Raw genomic sequence first — 23,034 nt, 5'->3', positions numbered from 1 at the left:
GGGTAGTTTTGATTCAATTTATAAACAACAAATTAATTGTTGCATTTGCATCTAGATCTTTAATGGGGTCATAATGTAATTACTATGTTGTAGAACATGAATTTCTAGCTTGTTACTGGGCAGTTAGACATTAGGGTTCTACAGTCCTGCGTATACCTGAACACAAACCTCTGGCACATACGTTCACAACCAAAGGGTCTGGATGCACCACTCCCATCGTATTAAAATGATTATTGCGTTTAGAAGGTTATAATTTTGTTAAAGCACATCTGCCTTGTCTTAGAAATGTGGTAGCTGATTGTTCAGATTCTCCAGTATTGGATCTTTCATAGATTCACATGCTTGAATCATTCCCGGTCGTCGAAGTGGGAGTCCCACAGTAACATAGATAGCAGTAGAGAAAGAACTTACATAGAGATCAGCGTCAAAAGCATTCACTTTTCCAGCTTATTAACATCATTTAGAATAACCAAATTCCAGTCAATCAGGCAACTGCACCCTTTAGAACCCTCACACAGAGGCTCCACTCCCTCAGATTTTCTACCACAAATCGTTACCCGCTGCAAATGATGTGGCCCTATTCATTCACATAGATTTAAATGTGACAGTTGTAGTCACTGATGTTAGTAGCTACTGCCATGGATAGATTAGTGAGTGCATGTCAATGTGGAACATCATTGTCTACATGTTGCAGTGCATCGGGCCACTATGTAGACAGGACACAAGGCCCCAGATATTTTAAATGTTGCACTGCACAGTACAGCAAGTAAATTAGCAGCAATGCACTGCTGCACTGAGTAAGGGCAGTGTATGACATATTTTAGGCCATACAGCACAGTACTGAGTTTTCAAGCAGCACTGGCACACAGTAGGCTGCGTAGAACCACGGCACGCACAATTGCAACCTGGTGAATATGTGGCTGCATTTCTTGTGAGATTTACTTTGTACATGAGGGGCCACCTTCCTCCACAGCATGAACCCTTGGAGGCCTGATTGTCTATGTCTGTGTGCCACAGACTACACCACACATCTGTGGCAAGAGTGTTTCAGATGACTTAAGTAATTTTTCCTTGGGACACATGACCTGGGGAGGGCAATTGATTTGAGACATTTCACAGTTTACTTGGTGTTGGATAAATGATATGCCTCATCAACCATGGGAGTTAAATATGGACACACAGATAACAGCCATGGAAGGCCTTCCTTGCGCAAAGTGTTGCAACACAGCATTTTGTCCAAGCGTTGCATTACTCAGGTTCTTCTCACCATTGATAGGCATACAGAGTGGCTTAGCATGTTTTAACATGTGTGACTCACAGATTTTCATTGCACATGTGCCATGATGTATGGTGCAAGTATGAGACACCCCCCTCATACATATGCACTGTCTCAGGTAGCAAACACAGAGGTGGCTATATTGTCATACATTATTACTTACTGTTATTAGGTCTGTCATGTACTTCAGATGTACTTACCAACCAGTAGTCCATACTCATATCGCCCATTTTGGAAGCACTCATTGATGATTGAGTGCCTGAAGATGTAGGCATCATAAGCACTCCCAGAGTACTTGGCCAGCACATTGATGAACATCCCCAGATGGACCACAATTGCCTGTATGTTGATAGAGTATGTGTGCTTCCTATTGCGGTACAGGTGTAAAGTTGTAGCATGAGGCACCAGTTGCACGTGTGCAGTCATGTGTGCAGTTCATATGCCCTAAGACATAAGGAAAGCCAGATATGGCATAGAAGCCTTGCTTTGTGTCATGTTATTGTTGCTGTGGCTGGGAGATTCCTGCCACTGAGGCTCTGATGGTCTGGAATGACCAGATGGCAGTTAATGGAGGGCTTCCATTAGCTTGACCTGCGAAGGTATGTTGGTGGAGCTCTGAGCTGTTGCCTGCTGCCTTGGGGCAATCTGGTGCAGGAGCTATGTGATAGACTACCACCGGAGTCTGTAGTAGGTGATGACCTTCCCCTCCCTAAGGTCAGTGAAGGTAGTCCTCTGGTCGTACACTTGCTCCCTTCTCCTGCACTGACTACGTGGTGGTGATGGAGGTGGTAGTGGTGGGGGTAGTTGTGGTCTCCTCGGTACTCCTAGTGTAGTATTAGTGCTTCCATGGTGTAGTTGACCTTGCCAAACTGCTTTGGGCATGTCCTGTCTATATACCAGTGCCAATGTGTTGTTTCTTATGCCTGAGTTGCTGATGTACAGAAATTCTGATGAAGTGCAGGCTCTGCACGATGTTTGCTGACGATGTGTCAGTTTTTTGTAAACTCGTAAATATCACTGTGTCGGTTTTACATTGCGATTTACAATGGAATGCTTACCTTGCATATATTTTGACTTGTGTGACGCGGACAGTTCAGGCGCAGGTTCATTCCAACACAGGCCTACAAAAAGTGATGCATTGTCCTATATGTGTCATCTTGTAAATATGGAGTAACGATTGCTCTGCCGGACTATCAAAAAAATAATGCAACAGCGATGCAAGCTCCTTGTTAATATGCCCCAGTATCTTCGTAGCCTTCATAAACTGGCCTTTTCAGTTTAAGTAAGGATCGCATTTGGTATCAGCTTGATGGAGCTGCCACCTTGACATGGACACACCTTATCATATTTGATAGTGCTATTGCTATCTCTTTCAGACATCATATATTAGTTGCCATTTACTTATTAATATCAGCAGAACAGGTTTTCCTCAGAATTGTTAATTGTCAAAACCCCTTATTTAAGACACCTGTCCTCTTTGCCAGTTACTTCTCTATCTTTTTCCAATATATGAGTCAAGTTTCTGCCTGTCTGTGTCACATGCTGACACTGGAAAGTCATTTCTGTCCTTTGCCTAGTAAGCACTGCTACCGTCTTGTCACTGCCTCAGACCTTTTAAAATATATTTATTTTGACTGCACAGCTTCTACTTGCAGGTTGTTCATTGTATTCACCCTCCCTTTTCAAGCATTTCAAACATTATTTGCTTGCCACTTGTATGTGCTTTGTTTATTTAAAAATGACTATCACACCCTTTTCTCCAGTAAAATCCTGTATTCCTTGCACACTTTGCATTACTTACCCAGACTCTGCCTACACCATACTGTTCATATGTTTTGTTTCCTTTGTCTCTTGAGTCTTTATTTCTCATGTATATTTGATTGCCACTTTCCAACACCACCCTCACCACTCCTCATTTGAGCACATTTTCTCACTTAAACGTTTAGGGTTTTATACCGTCTCTTCCTCCATCCTGAGTATTCACCCTCTTACAGTTTCCCCATGTCTTATTTAGAAATCTGCCCCTCTGAACACAGGTACATTTTTATGGGCTTTGTGGCACAGGGCAGCGCAGCAAATCACCTTGAGGGGGTGCCCTATATTACAGGAAAAGGGCCGGAAAGTGCTGTATTTATCCAATTCAGCACATTCCTGTCCATACACGAGCACCATTTTGGCGGCCTGGCACCAATGCAGGAACCCTTGCACAATGGTGCAAGGGTGTTTGCATTGCATGCAGGATTGTTTTTGTGAGGGAAGGGACACCTTGCCTGGTGCAAGAGCGACACAAACCAGGCTATAAATATAGCTCACAATCCGTAGAAATATATATTCTGGGTATTTGCTAGGAAGCTCAGTGAGCATTGGCCTTCTTGAATTTATTTACAAAGGACTGTGATAATTCAAGTTTAACGTTATCATGATATGTAGGCTAAAGCCACATTTACCCATTTCTGTGCCTGCTGCACTAGTTTACATCTTTTGTAAATCAGTTTTATAAAAAAAAATCATTGTGCATGTATTTACTTGATTTGTACAGTTACTTTTGCTCACATTCCTGAAGCGTTTATTGCCTACTCTACAAAGGTATCTTGTTTGTACTGCATTCAGTGCCTTAATAAAAAAGCGAGAATAGATTGAAGAAATGAAGTCATTGTTTCCATTTTCAGCTCCGACCCACTGCCAATGTTTATGACCTGGCAAAGAATTTCAATCTAGAGGTTTCAATGTTCGAGAGGCTGGTTAAAATGAATGTCCAGTATGTTCGACTAGACTACCAGGTAAGATTTTCCTTTATTTACATTAAGGTAAAGTTAAAGTTACATTTAGAGGAGGCGTTGCTTGACAAGATGGTGGAAAAGTGAGGGTCTGAAAGGCATGTACATAACATGCCGCGAAATAACCTCACAAAATAGAGCACCATCAATGTAAGCTAATAGTGAACATGAAAATCATGCTGTGAGAACCTGGAAGAGTCCTGAAACCAGGGTTGGATGGTGAGGCCAAGGTACCCTCCCTTTCCACCATATCCCTTGGATGTAAGAAAACCTTCAGTAAGCATGTAATGCACAGGAGATTTTCCTGAAAATGAATGAAAAAGGTGAAAATAGAATTATTCTTATGTTAAAGTTTGTGCAGTAGATTTTTATTTGTGGCTACATTGTGGTGAAGCTAATTTAGTCTTCCAAATGCGAGTTGTGTGGTTTCTATATTATTACACAGAAAAACAAAAACGTCCTTCAGTTGAATTTTTGGGGCTTATTTATAGGCCCTTTGCGCCTCCAGTGCGTCTCTTTTTAAGACACTCCAGCAGCGCAGAGTGCTGATCCATATCTGAGTCCACGCTGTCATAGGGCTCTCGTTGTAGTAACAAGACTGCCGGATTTTTGGCGTTAGCACCATCGAGAATGGGGGACTGAGTTTGATCCCACGTCATTGGACAGCTGTCAGCCTAACCCTTTCAGCTAGGCAGCAGCACCTCACCAGTACCCAAGAGTAAAGGTGATTTGTGACAGCCTATCACATGACAGTCTAAGACTTCTCAGGGAAGTAGAACAGACCTTACCCCTTTCTCTCAATTAGACAGGTCTCAGACATGCAAAGACAAACAGAATTTGGTTCTATGCATTTTATTGAAGCAATTGCATTATATGTAAAAAGGCATGAATTGCGATTATCAGGATAATTAAACACAACACTATTATTGTAGTGAAATAGAGGAAAAGTCCCACAATACTGTCATAATAGTTAATCTAAGTTCCCTACCTGCACTAAGATTCTACATCAGAGCAACAGCAGTGTTAGTCCTACACTGCCTGTCTAGTCCCTGGAAGGAAACCCAATCCCCATACCTGTTCTATAGGTAGAGAAGAGGTGTGTTGGTCTGCTGGAAGTCCTTTCACATGGATGGAGAGAAGACACAGATTTACAGCAGAAACTGCGACAACAACGTGCAGCATATGATGGCTGGCTGGTATTTTCTAAGAACTGCCTTGATGTGGCAACACATGTTTTTTTGTGTGTAGGGCAGACGGTGTACTCTTTCGACCGGTAATACCCGGTAAACTATTGTGTGCAGCCTTGGGCTGAGCACAGGATGAAAATGTTGTGCAAAGAAATAGATATCAAATTCTGCATGGAAATGGAAGTTCAACTGATAAAAATAATAAAACATCTCCGCAAAAATGAAGCTTTGCTAAAATAATAAGAGGAATAAAAATGACATGTAACATGGTTAAAAGGTACAGGCCTCAGGCCCAGAGCTAAAATAATGTGCCAGTGTAAATGGTAAAATAACCCCACAACAGCGCAAAGCTGCTTGGCGTGGCACTCCATGGCCTCATAGATATGGTGAAAGGCAACACAGCGCACTTTTCTGCATTGCCTTACACTACGTCCGAGGGGGGGCATTTCATGGGCGTTGCTTTGGGATTTCCCACGCAGCACTCATGGGTTTTGACGCATTCACAGATTACAAGGATCCGTAAACTGAGGACAGCATCAAAATTGTGCACTTCCCCAGGGGAGGTGTAACGAGGAGAAATATCTTTATTTCTCCTAGTTTTTTCCTCTGTCTTGAGTGCTGCAGAATGCAGCACACATAGAAAAAGGAAAAAGCCTCCATGGATTGTTTTTGTGCAGGAAGGTGTACCTTCCTGCACAAAACAATCTGCCAACAACGCAGACACCTTTGCACCATGGTACAAGGTTGCCTGCTTTGGCGCTAGGCACCAAATTGTGCAGCGATGCTTGCTGAAAGGACAGGAATGCACCTGAATTGCCAGGCCAGGTCCTCCCTGAACCAGAAACAAGAATTCTAGGACCTTTTTCGGGGTAGCACCCAGGAGGATCTGGCCTGGCAGTTCTGTTCCCATGGGACTGATTTGCATATGCCTGGGTTCAGACTGGGGTGACATGGTGAGCAAAAAAACAATGGATTTAACCCAAATCTGTGCCTGGGGGTGAGTGTTTGAAAGGTTTCAACACTCATCTTTGTTTCTTACAGGGAGTCAGTCAATTAACTCTTGGACTCACTCCTGTCTGCTGCTCATGTGCAACTTTTCCTCAAGCACGGCACCACAGGCAGAGGCCTCACTTTGGTAGCCCAAAGTACAGCAGTAGCATTCCAGTCTTTGGTGCAGCTTTTCCTTGATGTATCTTAGGAGCAGCAGGGCAGTCCTTTTTCCAAGACAGGGGAGAGCTGGCGTTTGGGTGCCACTTTTATGACCATCACAAGCCCAGGCAAATGTGACAATTACCTAGCCAATGGGACTGCTAGATCCGTGATGATGATGTCCTGTGAAGTATGGCATCTAGCCATCCCAGGGTACACTTTTCTGATCACTCTCAACATGGCAGAATCCTCCTCTCGATGTGTGATGCTCCTCAGCTCATCACATTGGTGTGGCTACCTGTGGTCTACACTCCCTTTGCAAACTCACTTTAGCAATGGCTTTTCCCTCTCTGCCGAGGATACCAGCCTGTCTGTCAAAAATAAACAGGAGCCCCGCCTGAATGTAACTACCATTTGCCCTTTAAATATCGCTTCTCTGTTGAAGCTCTCCTTTTGAGGCTCACACATCCTCCAGCCATCCTGCCAGGAGGAGCTCTTTGGCAGGTCCTTTGTTTCTCTTCCTGTGAGTCATTCTCAACTCTCTCCATTGGGGAAGCAGACTGTCTCGAGGAAAGCCTTGTTTGTAATTGAAAATGGCTATCTGACAGCTTTGAGCAACAGAGGCAGCTTTCTAAAGTTGCAGTTGTAAACTAGTGACATTACATTTGACTTAGCAATTGGTTGGGCTTAATGCAACAATTTGTTTGATACCTTGATGTACCATGTTTAGTAGTCTAATTTGGAAATTAGTCCTGCTGAGCAGTCAGCATGTATCTACATATTTTCCAATGAGGCTACTAGCCTTTCCACACTAAAAACAACAATGCAGGTTTTTTACAGTTAGGACATGTAGAGTTTATAACACACGTCTTTCTTTTTAATATGATGCACCCTGCCTTTAAGGCTCCGAAGGTCTGCCTTAGTTGTGATTTCAAATATTAAAGAGGAAGGTTTGGACTTTGCCATTGGTTCAAAAGGCAAAGTCGAGTTAGCAATTTAAAAACTTTTCTACTAGTCTGCTCTGGCAGACTGGGAGACATGCTTTACTTTGTCACACTTGTGGTGGCACAATCAGTGCTGCAGTCCATATAGGACACTCAACTTACAGGCCCTGGGTACCCCTAGTACTATATACTGGGGACTTGTTAGTAAGTTATCTTAAGCCAATATGGAGTGAATAATGTAAACATATACTTTTAAGGGTGTGAGCACATGCACTGGCACTGAGGCCTGGTCAGCAGGGCCCAGTGCACTAGAATCATTATGCCAGTACCTAATTGTCAGAAAGTGGTGGTGAACCAATCAAAAAGCCATTGTCTTCCAATATGTATGGCATCAATGTACATAGATGTGAAGTGAAAAATAGTTACTTACCAGTATAGAATTATCTTCATGATATTACAGTAATCAGTATTTTATCTACGATATTGTTCTAGCACATTATTTTGTAGTCAATATTCTAACAAACGTACGATGTAAGGGGATGCACGATGAATATGTCAATGGCCTGCACCTTTTTCTGTTGTGTTGTAAGGTGTATAAGTAGTTTATTCAATGAAGCATAGCAAGACTGCAACTCCCACAATGCATCAGTTTGTTAAACGAACTGCATAAATGGTACTCTGGTGACAAGGAGCCCATCATGTCCTGAAAACATTCTCAGCATGCAATCAAAAAAGGAGCAAAAGTAATGATTTTCTCTCAATTTGACAAATACAACATTTTGCTCCCATGTTAATGAAGGTCAGAGGTAAGAGACCATAACTACAGACACTAAAATGAAACAAAAACATTTCCTCTTTCTATATTTAAATTGTTTTGTTTCCATTTATTTAGCGCTTACTACCCCTGACGAGGCATTGAAGCAGAGATGGCTAGTGTTTAGTTACCTTTGTTATAACTAATAGAAACATAACACTAGCAAGATCAATGTAAAGAGCTTTTTCACTGTTGGTAAAGAGCTACCAAAAATCGCTGGTTAGATGATGTATGATTTACTGACTCTTCTTTGAGAATCACACAAAACGGTTGTATTAAGGACCACAATCTGTAGACATTGTCTTGAACTGGAGACTTCAGTAAGAAAAAAACAAGTTACTTACCTGTGTCTACAGTTCTCCATAGGTTGTATATGCTATGGATTCACATGCTTAAATGATTCCTCATCTTCAAGTTCCTTATTAACTTATAAATGGTGTAATGCAAATCTGATAGAGACCTCTAGCTGTGTATTCCTTACTTTTGAGTTTCCCCAGGCGTCAGACTGGATCCAGAAGATTTTCATGAGCAGTACCCCTGCACGTTGGTAGGTGGTGTCAAGCAGCTCTGCCTCTGTCGTCGCCATTGTCTGTGCCAGATATGACATCATGGTCCTATGTAGACACCACTCAGGTGCACTGATGTCAGTTTTTTTTATCTCCATGCTAGCAAAGCGCTGTATCAAATAGAGCTACCCCTCAGTCAATTTTTGATTGGCTTTTTTATCTTTACCTTTTGTCGAGGCTTTTTCAAGTTTTACTCCTAGTGTGCAGAGGATAGCTTCTAGGAAGACAGGATTTAAGCCCTGCAGATCCTCTCACTCACGGATCCGCACCTTGTGTGTCTTTGGTGTCTGAAGAGCTATCACAATCTGAAGTCGTGCTCCGAGTGGGAACTATGCACCTGAAGGCTTTGAGGGAGTGGTCCCTGAAGCTGCAGGCAGCCTAGTGCTTTACTCTGTGCAAATCGAGGTCCTGGTCGACAGGAAGGTCACAGGCAGGTCATGGAGTCCTCAGGTCGATTGGGTAAGTCAAGGCACAAGAAAAAGCCCAAGAAGTCAAAGCACTCTTCGACTTTTCTTCTTTCGTCAGCCGTTGAGGGAGAGTCAACGCTCCCGGCCTCATTCTGCTGAACCTGTGCCTCGGCTGACTCTGTGCCTCCCTGAGTTTCTGGGAGCCAGTGTGACCTCTGCCCAACTCAGAGTTTTATGAGGCCATGTCCCTCATTTTTAGGCAGAATGATTGTGCTGGACCACCTTTGGGCCCCACTGGGTCAGAAGGGGCCCCTTTGGGTTCCGCGCTGGTGGCTCTGGCCTCGGCACCGAGGGGCTCCCAGAGTTCCAGTCCTGTAACCAGACTGGCACTGGTCATGCCACCTCGACCTTCCCCATTGCCGGTCCCAAAGCTGACACTCCAGGTGCCATCTGCGCTCACGGGTGGCTCCATCCCCATTATAACTCCCGACTCTGACCTGAAGCCTTCCTTTTTTGGATCCTGAGCACCCTTTTCCTACGGGCTAGGCTTCAGGGATGAATGGGAGGGGTCGCTGGACCCTTTAGAGTACCAAACCTACAAGAGTGAAATGGACTGCTGTACAGACTTGGGCGAAGCCAGCAGACTGGACACATTTTCAGATACTGGCTTGCTTTCTCCCGCTACTGTAGTTACGGAGGAGGTAGCTTCTTATGCAGTGGTGGTGAGAAGGACGGCTGACGTCCGAGACCTTCAACTGTCCTCAGTTGCTGTCAGGACTAATCTCTTCACAGAGGTGCTGCAGTCGGGAGCTTCCACCTCAGAACCCCTGCTCCCCTGTAAAGATGCCCTCACTGACGTCCTACTGGGTACCTGGTCTAAACCCAGCACAGGGGCTCCTGTGAACAGGACGTTGACAGCCGCAATTGCCCTGCTCCTGGGGACCCGAGTTTCTTAACACCACACCCCTGACAGCTTGGTGGTCTAAGCCGCTACCTCCCAGGGAACGTTCCCTCCAGTTCCACAGGCAGGGAATACAAAAGGTTGGACTCACTAGGGAAGAACATGTTTTCTTCTGTCTGCCTTACATTGCAGTCTGGGAACACCACATGCCGTTTGAGCTGCTATTCCCACACGCTGTGGGATACGGTTGCGCAAGTGCTTCCACCAGGCATGAGGGAGGCCCAGGCTGTACACTCTTAGACTGTTGCGATGGAAGAGATGCAGCAGAGTTCACTATTTGTTGCAGACTAGGCACGACCGACTCACTAGGTAAAGTGGTTTCTTCAGCAGTGGCCATGAGACACCACGCCTGACCGAGGACATCTGGCTTTTCGGGTATGTCCAAACTTCTTTCATGGACATGCCCTTCGATGGGACCCATCTTTTCGGAGACAAGCCAGACTCAGAGCTCAAGCGCTTCAAGGATTCTCGGGCTACAGCCATGTCACTTGGGCTCACAACAGTCCCTCATCTCCGCAGTCTGCCTTTCACCCCTTTGGTGGCTACAGTAGGGGCCGCCTACCACAACCATTCCTGGTCAGGACCGTGCCGCAGATGCTGTTCAGCCTGTGCATGTGAGGGGGCACAGGATCCACCACTCTTATGGGTCAGGTGGCCATCTGTCTGGTCAGAACGCCCCTCCCACCACCCCCTCAAGTAGCCAGTGAACCCTCCTATACTGCCTCCTTTAATCATGGATCAGTTGAGGCAGGGCTCGCCATCACCTGCCCCATTGGCAATCCATCACTGCAGATGGATTTTGCGGATAGTCCAAAGGGGCCACTCCCTCGCCTTCGAGATACCCCCTCCATCCATGCCACCATCCCATGATCAGATGTTGGAGGATCATTTGTTCCTTCTCCTGCGAGGAAGTTATGATCAGATGTTGGAGGATCATTTGTCCCTTCTCCTGCGAGAAAGTTATGGCTCTTTTGGTCAAGGGAGCCAAAGAGAAGGTTCCAGTGCCAGAAGTAGGCTGTGGTTGCTATTCTCGCTACTTTCTGGTCCCCAAAACGGCCAAGGGTCTTAGATGTATCCTAGACCTTCAATCTGTTCCGCCAGAAGGACACGTTCAAGATGCTCACGTTGGCTCACTATTTGCAAAATTCCTTCGTTCACAGCCTGGCCCAGGTCCCCAGCACTCTATCTTGCGACGTTCAACTCGCTGAGTTGACCTCCGGTGGAATAGGACTCTCCTTTGTAGGGCTGCACCAACCACATTTTGCACCTCCTTCGTCCCCGTGTCCTGGGACTCCCGTGGGTGCTGTCTGGTGTTGTGACAGCTGGGAGCCGCTTCTTCCTTCTCACACAAAGTTGAGGCCCCCAGGTTCCCCCTGGGTCCAGACAGCGCTCTTAGACACAAAAAGCGACTTTGCTGGAACCAAGGCTTGTTGGACGAATCCAGCGCCAAAACTCACCTGCATCCAACATCTCTATGTGGGACATCCATTGCATCATGCTGGAACCCGCTGACATCTTCCTTGGGTGCATTTCTGCAATCTTCGTCCAAGCGGAGACTCTTCTTTTGCACCATCTTCTGGGTTGGCAGGGGCTCCTGTCCTTCCTGGAACCTCTTCTGACTTCTGGACTTGGTCTCCTTCCTTTGCAGGTCTTCAGGTCCAGGAATCCACAATTTGTTGTTTGCAGCCTTGCTTGGTTCTTGGAATAACTTTAATCACGACTTGTAGTGTGTCCTAAAGAAACTTGCAGTACTTTACTCCTACTTTCCTGGGCTCTGGGGTGGGGTATTTTGCTTACCTTTGCTGTATTCTTACTTTCCCAGCAATTCTCTACACACTACACTTGTCTAGGAGGGAATTTGTGATTTGCATTCCACTTTCTTAGTATATGGTTTGTGTTGCCCTTAGACCTATTTTCTCCCATTGCATTCTTTAGCATTTCCTATTGTTTGCACTATCCTATGTCTAATTATTTACCTTATTTTGGTGTCTAGTGTATATATTGTGTATAATTCTTACCTCAGGAAGGAGTATTTCCTCTAAGATATTTTTGGCTTTGTGTCATCCAAATAAAGGACTGAGCTTTGCATGTCTCATAGTTCAGCCTAAGCTGCTCTGCTAAAGCTACCTCTATGAGCCTAAGCTTCTAGAACACTACTACATTCACTAACAAGGGATATCTGGACCTGGTGTAAGGTGTAAGTACCCAAGGTATCCACTACAAACCAGGCCAGCCTCCTACAGTTGGGCTATGTAAAAATAATTATGAGCGATATAGGACACCCAGACTACTACTATAAACCAGAAACACTATGAGCTGTCACAAGAAAAAAACTAAAGAAAAACTGCTTGTCACATTTAGAGGAACTAAGTCTAACCGCTGAACTGCTTAAGGCAAGTGTTCTTAAAAATCAGCTGATCTTAACCTCACCTGGGTTGCAACTATATCTAAAGAAGGTGAGCAACGAACTTCAGAGATTCCTTTTGACAAGGTTTAGGCTCGATCTTTTCCATCACTTGGTGAGTTTTCCAACCATAAACGACTGGTCAAGGCATATGGCCAAATGCCCGTGTGACACGGCCACTGAGCAAAGTTCTTTCCATACAGTTCTTTTCTGTTCATTGCATAACTCGCTATGAAAGTTACTATTGCTGCCATTACTGAGATCCATGTACTTGAGACAATGTCGACCAACTTATGTGTTCCTACAGTCTTTGCCAACCATATACATCTTTAACATCATGTCTAAGTTCCTATGGGCTATCCTCAGACACAGAAAAAGAATACATTTTGGTAGTGACTGAGAAGTAAATTCCATAACTTTTGCCATGTACAATGTGCTGGGGAATCTTAATCTTTTTTACTGTTTTATTCTTTGCTTTTTATGATATTACTTTGAACAGTTAATGTGCATATATATATTTATTTTTAATATTTTTTGCACAGTTTTTAATTACAAAACCCCGTGTGTTACAGTTTTATTTTGCCTCAACACCATCCTTTCTACCTGTGTCTTTATTCTTTACTTATATGTTTGGTTTATGGTCAATGTATTGAATTTGCTTACTGTATGTATGCTTTTATGGCAAACTTCTGTTGAATAAAGCTTATTTGATTTGATTTGAGTTGGTTATGAACATGAAAAGCAAGCAGAAGCACAAAGCTGAAGGACATAAGGTCATGATTCCAAGGAAAAAGAAGTTGAGTTTCCGCATGGAGGTTAATATGCTGTCATTGGACAGATGTGCAAAGGCTGTCGGAAAGAGAACCATGTTGTAACGGTTTGTAAAGCGAAGGAAAAAGTAAGGGTGTCACGACGAGACAAAAGAATGGCTGACCAAACGTTACAGAAGCGACGTTCGATGCACACCCACAAGCTTAAACGACAACATCATTAGAGACAAATCGACACCAAACGAAGTTGATCATCATCTAAATCATCATCAAAATGTTTGTCAGTATCGAGTGGAAGTGAAGAAGATCATTATAAAATGTCTATGTTAACCTCAAAAAAATTTACACATGTTGGACTGGCCGCAAGAGAAATAAAATACCAGCTATAGAAAAGGTGATATGAAAAAGCACCAATGTCATTCAAACATTTTCCAAAGACTACAGTGAAAATAAACAATTGTTTCATACCTTTCATCAACAATAGTGGTTTGTCAATAAATATTATGCCTGAGGAGAAATATAATAAACTATCTCCATTGCCACGACTGATGCCATCAAAACATAAAGTATACACATGGGCTGCATTAACACCCTTTAAAAGTAAAGACTTATTCGTAGCAACTATGAAACAGAAGAAAACAAAAGTGCGAGCACCGATCCACATGATTGAAGGTATGATGTCAAGTGCCTGTTCATTGAGTTTCAGCACTGCTGCTGAAAAGGGACTGATCTCAGTGAACTGCAACATGAATGCTCATCACGAAATAGTAAGTCAGTTACCTTTGTTGTTTCATAGGTTAGGGAAACTCAAGACTATGAAAGTAAAATTGCATATTAATGAGGATGTCCGTCTTGTGGCTCAAAAACACAGATAAATTGCATTTCATTTACAAGATGCTGTTGAAAAGTCACTTGAATCTTTACTTGATATAAATAAAGGACATCATTCACAGTTGGAACTCAAGGAGAATTGAAGGTACATTACAACCTTTTCTACATATTTTGTCTGTTTCGATACAAAAGACTCAGTTTCGTTGTGTCATCAGCTGCTGAGATTTTTCAAGATGTCATTAGATGTATCATACAGCCTGTCATGAATGCTTTCAACTATAGCGATGACATCTTTGTTTTCCGAGCTACATAGAAGGAACACGATAAAGCTTTAAGACAAGTGTGTTGTTTACTTGTTGATAAAGGTTTAAAGCTGAATGCTGAGAAATGTGTATTCAATAAGAAAAATCTAAAATTCTTTGGTCATGTCTTTTCTGATGCCGCATGGCACCAGATCTAGATAAAGTGCAAGTGCTGTCAAGTGCCAGCTCCCCACAAGTTGTTTCCATGGTACGCTCATTCCTTGACTTAGGTAGTTACTTTTCCAGATACATAAAAGCCTTTCTGAGAGAGGACGAAAAAGAATGTTTGCTTTCACTGGTCACAAATGCAAGCAAAGTTTTAAGAGAATCAAACAAGCTATTGAAAATGCTACTGAAATGGCATATTTTGATCCCATGCTACATACATAAGTTGTTGTTGACACTAGCCCGGTCGGGTTAGGTGCAATCCTTGCACAGCACACGGGCACCCAAATGCTCAAATACATATTGTGGCATATGTATGCAAGAGTTTGTTCCAGACTGAACATGCTTATTCACAACCTGAAAAATAGAGTTTAGCAGTAGTATCCTTGTGAACAATTCCATGTGTTCCTATACGGAAAACTTTTTATGCTTGTGACAGATCATCAAGCATTGCTGACGATCTTTGGCAATCCAAACGCTAAGATCTCTCCATGCTTTGAACATTGGGATCTAGGATTACTAGAGCACAACTACACTATTGTGTATCGTCCAGGGAAAGATCAAACGTCTGCCGACTACTTATCCAGAGTGCCTGTTCAGTATCAGGGTAACCTTTCTAAGACAACTGAAGCCTACATAAATTTCATTGTGAAATCAAACATGCCTGCTGCCATTTCGTTAGAACAAATTGCCACTGCTATGAGTCAATACAGTGACATGTTAAGATCAAAAGTCATTAATACTCATCAGTCATGCTCAACCTCTTACCAGCGACAGTGAATGTCAGAAGTTTAAAAGTGTCAAAGATGAACTGACCATGACACAAGAAGGCATTATCCTGAGGATTCGAGAATTGTCATTCTGAAGAGTCTGCGACAACAGATCATTGAAGTGGCCCATGAAGGACCTTTGTGAAATCGGTGCCTCAAGATGAAATCTTCAAGATCAAATTTGATTTTCTCATCTCAATGAGAGAGTTGAAAGAGAGTTGAAGGCCTGTCACCTACGCAGCTGCCTGTCATAAAAAAACACTCAACACACTTTAAGCAAGTCAGAGTTGCCAAAGCACGTATTAAAGAAAAATTGCAGTTGACTTTTTCGGTCCTCTTGACAATGGACATCACCTGACAGTGATTGTTGATGAACACTCCCATTTTCCATTGATTGAAGATCTCTCCTCTGTTACTCACGAGAGTCATAGAGCAGTGTTTTTCAACCACTGTTCCGCGGCACACTAGTGTGCCGCGAGAGGTTGCCTGGTGTGCCGTGGGAGGGGGCGCCGGACTGTAGGACATTGTGAACGGGTCGTTACGACCACGTCCACGCCAGCGCCAGCGCCAACCAGCTTCTCGCCAGGAAAGTCAGTTGCGCGTTCCCATGTCTCCATGGGAACGCTCCGGGCGTCGATGACGCGTTTCCCTGTTTCCAGGGAAACGCTTGAGGAATTCCGGGGCAGCGATGGTGAAAAGGCGCCAGAGCCGAAAGACGCGGAGAGGGAGAGCGCGACGAGGTCAGGGATTGATTTTTCTGGCTATCCAGTTTGGAGTGCACCAGTACTGTGATCCTGTGACACCAGTGGTAAGTGACATGAGCCACAAAGGGTAATATCCTTTAATCTCTGACTGTCCCAGGGCCCTAAGAGAAAGGCCTTAAAGTGGGCCCATTGTATTTAATCTCTTGTCTCTTCTCAACTGTGAACACAGGAATGTGTGTACTGTATGCTTCATAAGCCCTGCAACTAATGGTACAGCTGGTCCTGCTTGTGGTTGAGGCAGTATTGTTTTAAAGATGATTAAGAAATCATTATGTTGAAGAATAGCTTCAATGTTCCATGTAATCACTGCCCAGTTGTTGACCTCCCTGAATGTTACTATAACTTCCCCCATGTAAATCTGGTTTCGAAGCATGTGTGAAGTTTTAGGGAAATATGTGTACCCAACCGAAGTCAGACATTGTAGCATTTACCAAGGAGGAACAGCCGAAGTCGTATGTCGTGGCCATTATTTTGCTGGTTTTGTCTGAGGCAAGAACCCTTGGGGCTTTTCCCACTAGCGCACTTTACAAATTCTTTGATTGATTGATTGACTACTAGTCTGTTTCTGTATGGGATGCTCTGCTTGGGTCTGTGGCGATGCTCCTGTCTGGGGAAGTTCTCCTTTCAGCAACCATTTTAGTGTCTCTGTGCCCAAGCCTGTCACACCTTTGTATTGTGCATTGTGAAAGAAATGGTATTACAGGTGATGGAAGGTTACACATATCTGTGGTCTAGTCGGAACTGGTTACTAAAATTTTTGAATCCCACCACTGATGTTAAGGACTATAAATAGCCCCGGTGTCACTGTTACACTAACAGGAGGAGGACAGGAGGAGACATCGCCGATGAGCAGAAGAGCGCCAATGGATCTGGATTTGGAGGAAACATGAGCAGAAGAGCAGAAGAGCGCTGACTGATGGATCTGGATGGAGACATACGCAGAAGAGTGCTGAGTGTGACGGACAGCGGCTATCTGGAGGAGACAAGCGCAGTAAGTACTGAGTGACAGTGAGATACTGCAGTGATGGACAAGTTTTTGAAAAGGAAAGAACTGGACTCTGAACAAAATTTGGAGCCAGATGAGAGCCCAAGTACGAGTGGGGATCAAAAGAAAGCAAAGATGGTTAGCTCAAGCAAATTCTCTGGCACAAGGCAATATAGCGAAAGCTATATTTCATTTGGATTTACTTTCACCGGAGATGCAAACAAACCAACTCCACTGTGCGTGGTGTGTGGTGAAAAGCTGGCTAACAGTGCTATGGTCCCAAGCAAACTTAAACGCCATCTCCAAACGAAACACCCTTCGCTTCAAAACAAGAATGCGGACTATTTTGTTCACCTGCGTCAAAACACGGAGAAAGAGGCAACTTTCATGAGAAAAACCACAAAGGTAAATGAAAGAGCTCTTAAAGCTAGCTATCAAGTTGCTGAACTTATAGCCAAGTCAAAAAAGTCGCACACTGTGGCAGAGACATTAATACTTCCCGCCTGCAAAGCTATTGTAGAGGAGATGCTCGGACCTGAAGCAGCTAAGGAAATAGCCAAAGTCCCTCTCTCAGACAACACAATTTCCAGACGTATTAATGACATGTCTGCAGACATCGAAAGTGTGGTTTTGGAAAAGATCCGTATCAGTGAGAAATTTGCATTGCAACTTGACGAGTCTACTGATATCAGTGGACATGCTCAACTCTTGGCCAATGTGCGTTTTGTTGATGGTGATGCAATTAGAGAAAACTTCTTTTTTTGCAAGGCATTGCCAGAAAAAACTACAGGAGAAGAAATTTTTCGGGTCACATCAGAATACCTTGAACAAGGAGGACTTAAGTGGGAAAACTGCACAAGTGTCTGCACCGATGGAGCTGCAGCCATGGTCGGGCGCACCAAAGGCTTTGTAAGCAGAGTGAAGGAAAGAAATCCAGATGTTATTGTTACGCATTGTTTTTACACCGTGAGGCCCTCGTAGCCAAGACTTTACCAGCAGACCTAGTTCATGTGTTGGATGATGTTGTGCGCATGGTAAACTTTGTAAAGTCACGACCCATGAAAACTCGCATATTTGCAGCTTTGTGTGAGGAGATGGGAGCGAAGCATAAAACCTTGCTGTTTCATACGGAGGTCCGGTGGTTGTCGCGTGGCAAGGTCTTGGTTCGTGTGTATGAGCTGCGGGAGGAACTTAAAGTGTTTCTGACAAATGAGAGGTCAGATTACGCAAAGCTGCTTGCAAGTGATGAGTGGTGTGCAAGGCTGGCATACCTGGCAGATATATTTCATCATCTGAATGAACTGAACACACGAATGCAAGGCCGAAATGAAAACCTGCTTACAAGTACAGATAAAATAAATGGATTCCGTTCAAAGGTGCAACTCTGGCATCAACACGTGGAAAGTGGCAATCTTGAAATGTTCACACTCACCAAGCAATGGCAAGGTGTTCACACTGCTGCACTGTGTGAGATAATAGTTAAACATTTAAAAACTCTCGAGGAGAAGTTGTCATTTTATTTCTCTTCAGTCTCCACTGAATGCCTTGACTGGGTTAGGGACCCTTATAGCTCAGTATCAGTTGGTGGAAAGGACATGACTTTACAGGAGCAGGAGGAACTAACTGAACTGAGACAAAATCGTGGTTTCAAGCTAAGATTTGCTGATCTACCTTTGGACAGTTTTTGGTTGGATACTGCCAAGGAGTTCCCCCTTCTGGCAAACAAAGCTATTTTGACATTGCTCCCATTTTCCACTACATATCTGTGTGAGATGAGCTTTTCAAGCATGATTGCTATAAAAACTAAATACAGAGAGAGACTGAGAGCCGTTGACGAAGAGCTACGTGTGTGTCTTTCTTCGATTCCAGCCAGAATATCAGCTTTGTGTTCAGCCAAACAGGCCCAGGTTGCGCACTGAATAAAGTATTTTATAATTTTTCATATTTCTGTTTACTTACTATTTCATAATAAAGTAATTATAAAATACTTTCTTTGTGTTTATTTGATTCCTATTCAAGAGAATTACTTTATATATAGTCAATATAGGCACAGAGTTAAATTTTTTAACATTTTCTAATGGTGGTGTGCCTCGTGATTTTTTTCATGAAACAAGTGTGCCTTTGCCCAAAAAAGGTTGAAAAACACTGTCATAGAGAGATTAGACAGCATCTTTGTGACATTTGGGGTTTCTGCAGTCTTAAGGTCTGACAATGGCCTATCTTTCAACAGTCAAGAATTCAAAGATTTTCTCAGTCATCTTAATGTGAAGCATCAGAAGAGCCCAACTCTTTGACCACAAGCCAGTAGTCTTTTTGAACATTTCATGAGTACATTGAAGAAAGCTGTTCAGCGTGCTGTATTGGAAAAGTTCAACCTTAAAACTGTCTTGAAATCTACCCTGCTGGCTTTCGGTTTGACTCCTCACTCGACCACAAGTGAAAGCCCTGCAACTTTGATGTGCGGCAGAGCCTGGAAGACCAAGTTACTCAATGGACCAACAGAAGAAATCTGTCCCAAATACTTGGATTGTAAAAAGAAAATGAAGGCCTATGTAGACATGTGACAACATGCAAAAGATATTTTTACTGGAGGAGATAGAATGCTTGTCCGCCAGTCGAGAAACTATAAGTCTGATGCTCCTATCGATGCTCAGCCATTTCATGTCGTAACCAGCAAAGGACACATGGTGACTGCCCAACATCCTGGGATACGTGAGGTTCCTCGCATTTCCGACATGTAGCTCACCACCTGTCAGATAACATTGTAAATGTAGTGACTGGTTCTGAAAGGACAATTGAAAAACCCCTGACTGCTGTTGCCCCTGCATCGCCAACACAGATTGTGGAAACTTCTATAGCGGGTCACCAGTTTCTGAAGACAAGATCAGGATGAGTAATTAGAGTGCCACAAAGGCTCATCGAAGAACTATGATTGTGTATATACTTGTAAAAAAATGTAATTTTGTATTTAACAGAATGGGAGATGTAGTGCAATTGTCTTAGGTTTTCCCAACCTATGAAACAACGAAGGGAACTGACTTACTATTTTGTGGTGAGCATTCATGTTGTAGTTTACTCAGATCAGTCCCATATCAGCAGGTGTGCTGAAACTGAGTAAACAGACACTTGAAGCTGTAACTTGAAGTACATGAATCACCGCTTGCACTTTTATCTTCTTGTGTTTCATAGTCGCTTTGAAATAACCTTGACTTTTAAATGGCTTTGATGCAGCCCATGTATATACGTTCGTTTTCTATGACGTCAATTGTGGCAGTGGAAATAGTTCTTTATATGTCTCCTCAGGCATAATATTTATCGATGCACCACTATCGATGATGAAAGGTATTGAACAGCCGTTTACTTTCAGTGTAATCTTTGGGCAATGTTTGAATGACTTTGGTGCCTTTTCATGTTGGCTTTTCTTTAACTGGTATTTTTCTTCACATCTGGCCAGTCCAACATGCACACATTTTTCTGAGGTAAACATCGACAATGCACAACCATCTTTTTAATTTTCACTTGATATTGATACTGAAGAACGATGACAGATGAGTATCGACTTTGTTAGGTGTCAATTTGTCTCAACTTGTGTTGTCACATTCCTTGGTGGGCATACGTCAAACATCACTTCTGGAACATTTGGGTGAGCATTTTGTCTTCTCGCCGTGACGCGCTAATTTTTTTCTTCACCTAGCAAGCTATTTCGAAATGTTTCTCCTTCCCACAGCCTTTGAACATCTGTCCAGTAGCTGGATATTTACCTTCATGTAGAATGAAAATCTGCACCTGAATCACAACTCCTTTTTCTGTGGAGACATCACTTTGTGTCCCTCAGCCTTGCGCTTCTGCTTACTTTTCACGTTCATGACTGACTCACTTTGGGCACCTTCGGCATCCATGTCAGCAGCTTGTCAGTCGCACACTCTTCAGCTCTGGCATCCATGAAAACTCACAACTTCCTGCACATAACCAATCTATCCCCTCAACGCAGAGACGCTTACACGATGGTGCAAGGATGCCTGCATTGGTGCAGGCAGCTAAATTCAACGCTGACGCAGGGGGAAACGCAGGGGTACGCGTATTCCTGTAAATATGGAGCATCCAGGCGTTTAAAAAGTGCTACAGCGCGGCACTGCTGTTTTTGGTGCAGCACAGCGCTGCACCACTTTCTGGGCCTAACAGTTTCTCTCAGCATTTGTCGTCTGAATGAATCTGTCAGGCATCCGTCAATAGCTCTAAGATGTATTGCTTTCTTATCATTAAACTAATTGAACTTACAGTGTTTAATAAGCTCATCGAGCCTCTCAACAAATTCATCTCTGGATTCTTGACTGAAAATGTACCTTTCATAATCCTTGCAGCATTTACTTTATGCCTTCTTTTACACCCTCACTTGCAAGATTCTTAAGATACGTGGTAATTTTCTTGTTATCTGTTTCTTCTAGTGTATCAATGAACTCATCAAACGTCTCTATCCAAGCAGTCTATCTATTGCCAGTATTCTGCTTTTTGGCGGTATCACATGGTGGTGGTGTTTTCAGGAAGGCAGCGACATTGTTACTGTTGTGGAACTTACTGATGTAGAACATAGCTTTCTATCAGCGCTGCTTGGTGGTCTTTGTGAGCTTGTTTATGAGAACCGTCTCTATGGCCTTTTGATGTGCTGGCCTCTGGGGCATTTTTGATAAATGCGGAAAACATGGCCTCATTCTTGGGTTCTATTGGGAAAACAGCCTTTCCCATCGCCGCTCTTTGCCTTTCAGTCTTCGAAGACCTGTGGAGTTCTAAGCCCCACTCAGCAGCTTTGGTGGCTTGCTGCTTCGGGTGTAGCAGCTCCGTAAGCACAACCCTGGGCACTTCTCATTGGGCCACTTCCCCAATGCTATGGTGTGATGACTCTCTTTAATCGGTTCTGGTAAGCAGATGACCGTTTCCTTTATCTGAATGCCTTTGTCTTTAAGTGTCCTTTTATGCTTTTTGACATCTGGTTGATCTCTGCCTCACACTGCCACTGACTGCAGCATTATCTTGCAATTTGCTGTTGCTATTTCCTGCAGTTTCAAAACCTGGTTGTATCCATCTTCAGCGTTATCACTCCGTATGATGTATTGCTTTATATAGTAAAGCAGTGCAGTAACTCGGGAGTTGCCAGCAGGTTCTTGGCCACAGATGTCTAAACTTCTCTGTGAGGCTTTCGTTATCTTCAAGTGCTGCATGCCAGCTGGAGTTGCGCTTTGACTACCCATGCGCCAAACATCGATTCCGCACTTCGATGGAGAAACATGTGGCACGCAAGAGCAGTTGGCTTGGACCGTAACAAACCTTCTGGGAGAGCACTGTTGATCTTTGGGTTACTTATCCTCTATCACGACCCAAGTTGTAGCGTCTTCCCCAGCCTGGGCACTTGCCAGTGACTATGCTACACACAGAGCTAGGTATTACACATCTTTATTCTTCTGCATGTAACAGTGAACTCAACATTCTAAAACTGCCTTTACTTACCTCACAGTTCTTCAGAGTTCACCATGAGCCAAAAGGGTTCCATCATTAACAATTCACGCAACACTACACCCTGTGTGACAAAGAAAACCTTTGAAAGCATAATGCTTTTCATCCGTCACTTGATGAATAGCAACCATTTTAAAACTAATTCAGTCAAAATGGAGATTGTCATTACAAAGATAGGTTTGATTACTAGAATGCATCATTCTGGCTTCTTGAGATGGGAGCTCCCTGTTCCCCAAGAAATCTGTAAAAATTATTTGTATCCTTATTGATGACAAGCTATCAATGAAGCCACAGCTTGAGGCAGTGATCTTCTCATACTTTTTACTTCTCTGCAGAATTAGGAAAATGAGAAAGTTTCTTACCTCCGAGGCTCTCATCCAAATTGCAATAGCCTTAGTTATCTCCAGGATAGATTACTCCAGCTCCTTTATGCACAACTCATTGAGTGCCTTCT

At 43.5% G+C, this 23,034-nt stretch overlaps 1 protein-coding gene across 3 annotated transcripts in view; it reads left to right on the top strand.

The window, feature by feature from the left end:
* Positions 1 to 23,034, top strand: part of LOC138280126 (NFX1-type zinc finger-containing protein 1-like) — a 1,298,750-nt gene that overhangs the window by 1,089,970 nt on the left and 185,746 nt on the right. For all 3 annotated transcript variants that reach the window (XM_069219456.1, XM_069219457.1, XM_069219458.1), the window contains one exon: positions 3,946 to 4,056. In XM_069219456.1, the coding sequence (XP_069075557.1) occupies positions 3,946 to 4,056 (111 nt within the window). The remainder of the gene's footprint in view (positions 1 to 3,945; positions 4,057 to 23,034) is intronic.

The sequence above is a fragment of the Pleurodeles waltl genome, chromosome 2_2 (genome assembly GCF_031143425.1).
Source record: "Pleurodeles waltl isolate 20211129_DDA chromosome 2_2, aPleWal1.hap1.20221129, whole genome shotgun sequence".
NCBI classification, from domain to species: Eukaryota; Metazoa; Chordata; class Amphibia; order Caudata; family Salamandridae; genus Pleurodeles; species Pleurodeles waltl.
This window is presented reverse-complemented; position numbering and strand designations above follow the sequence as displayed.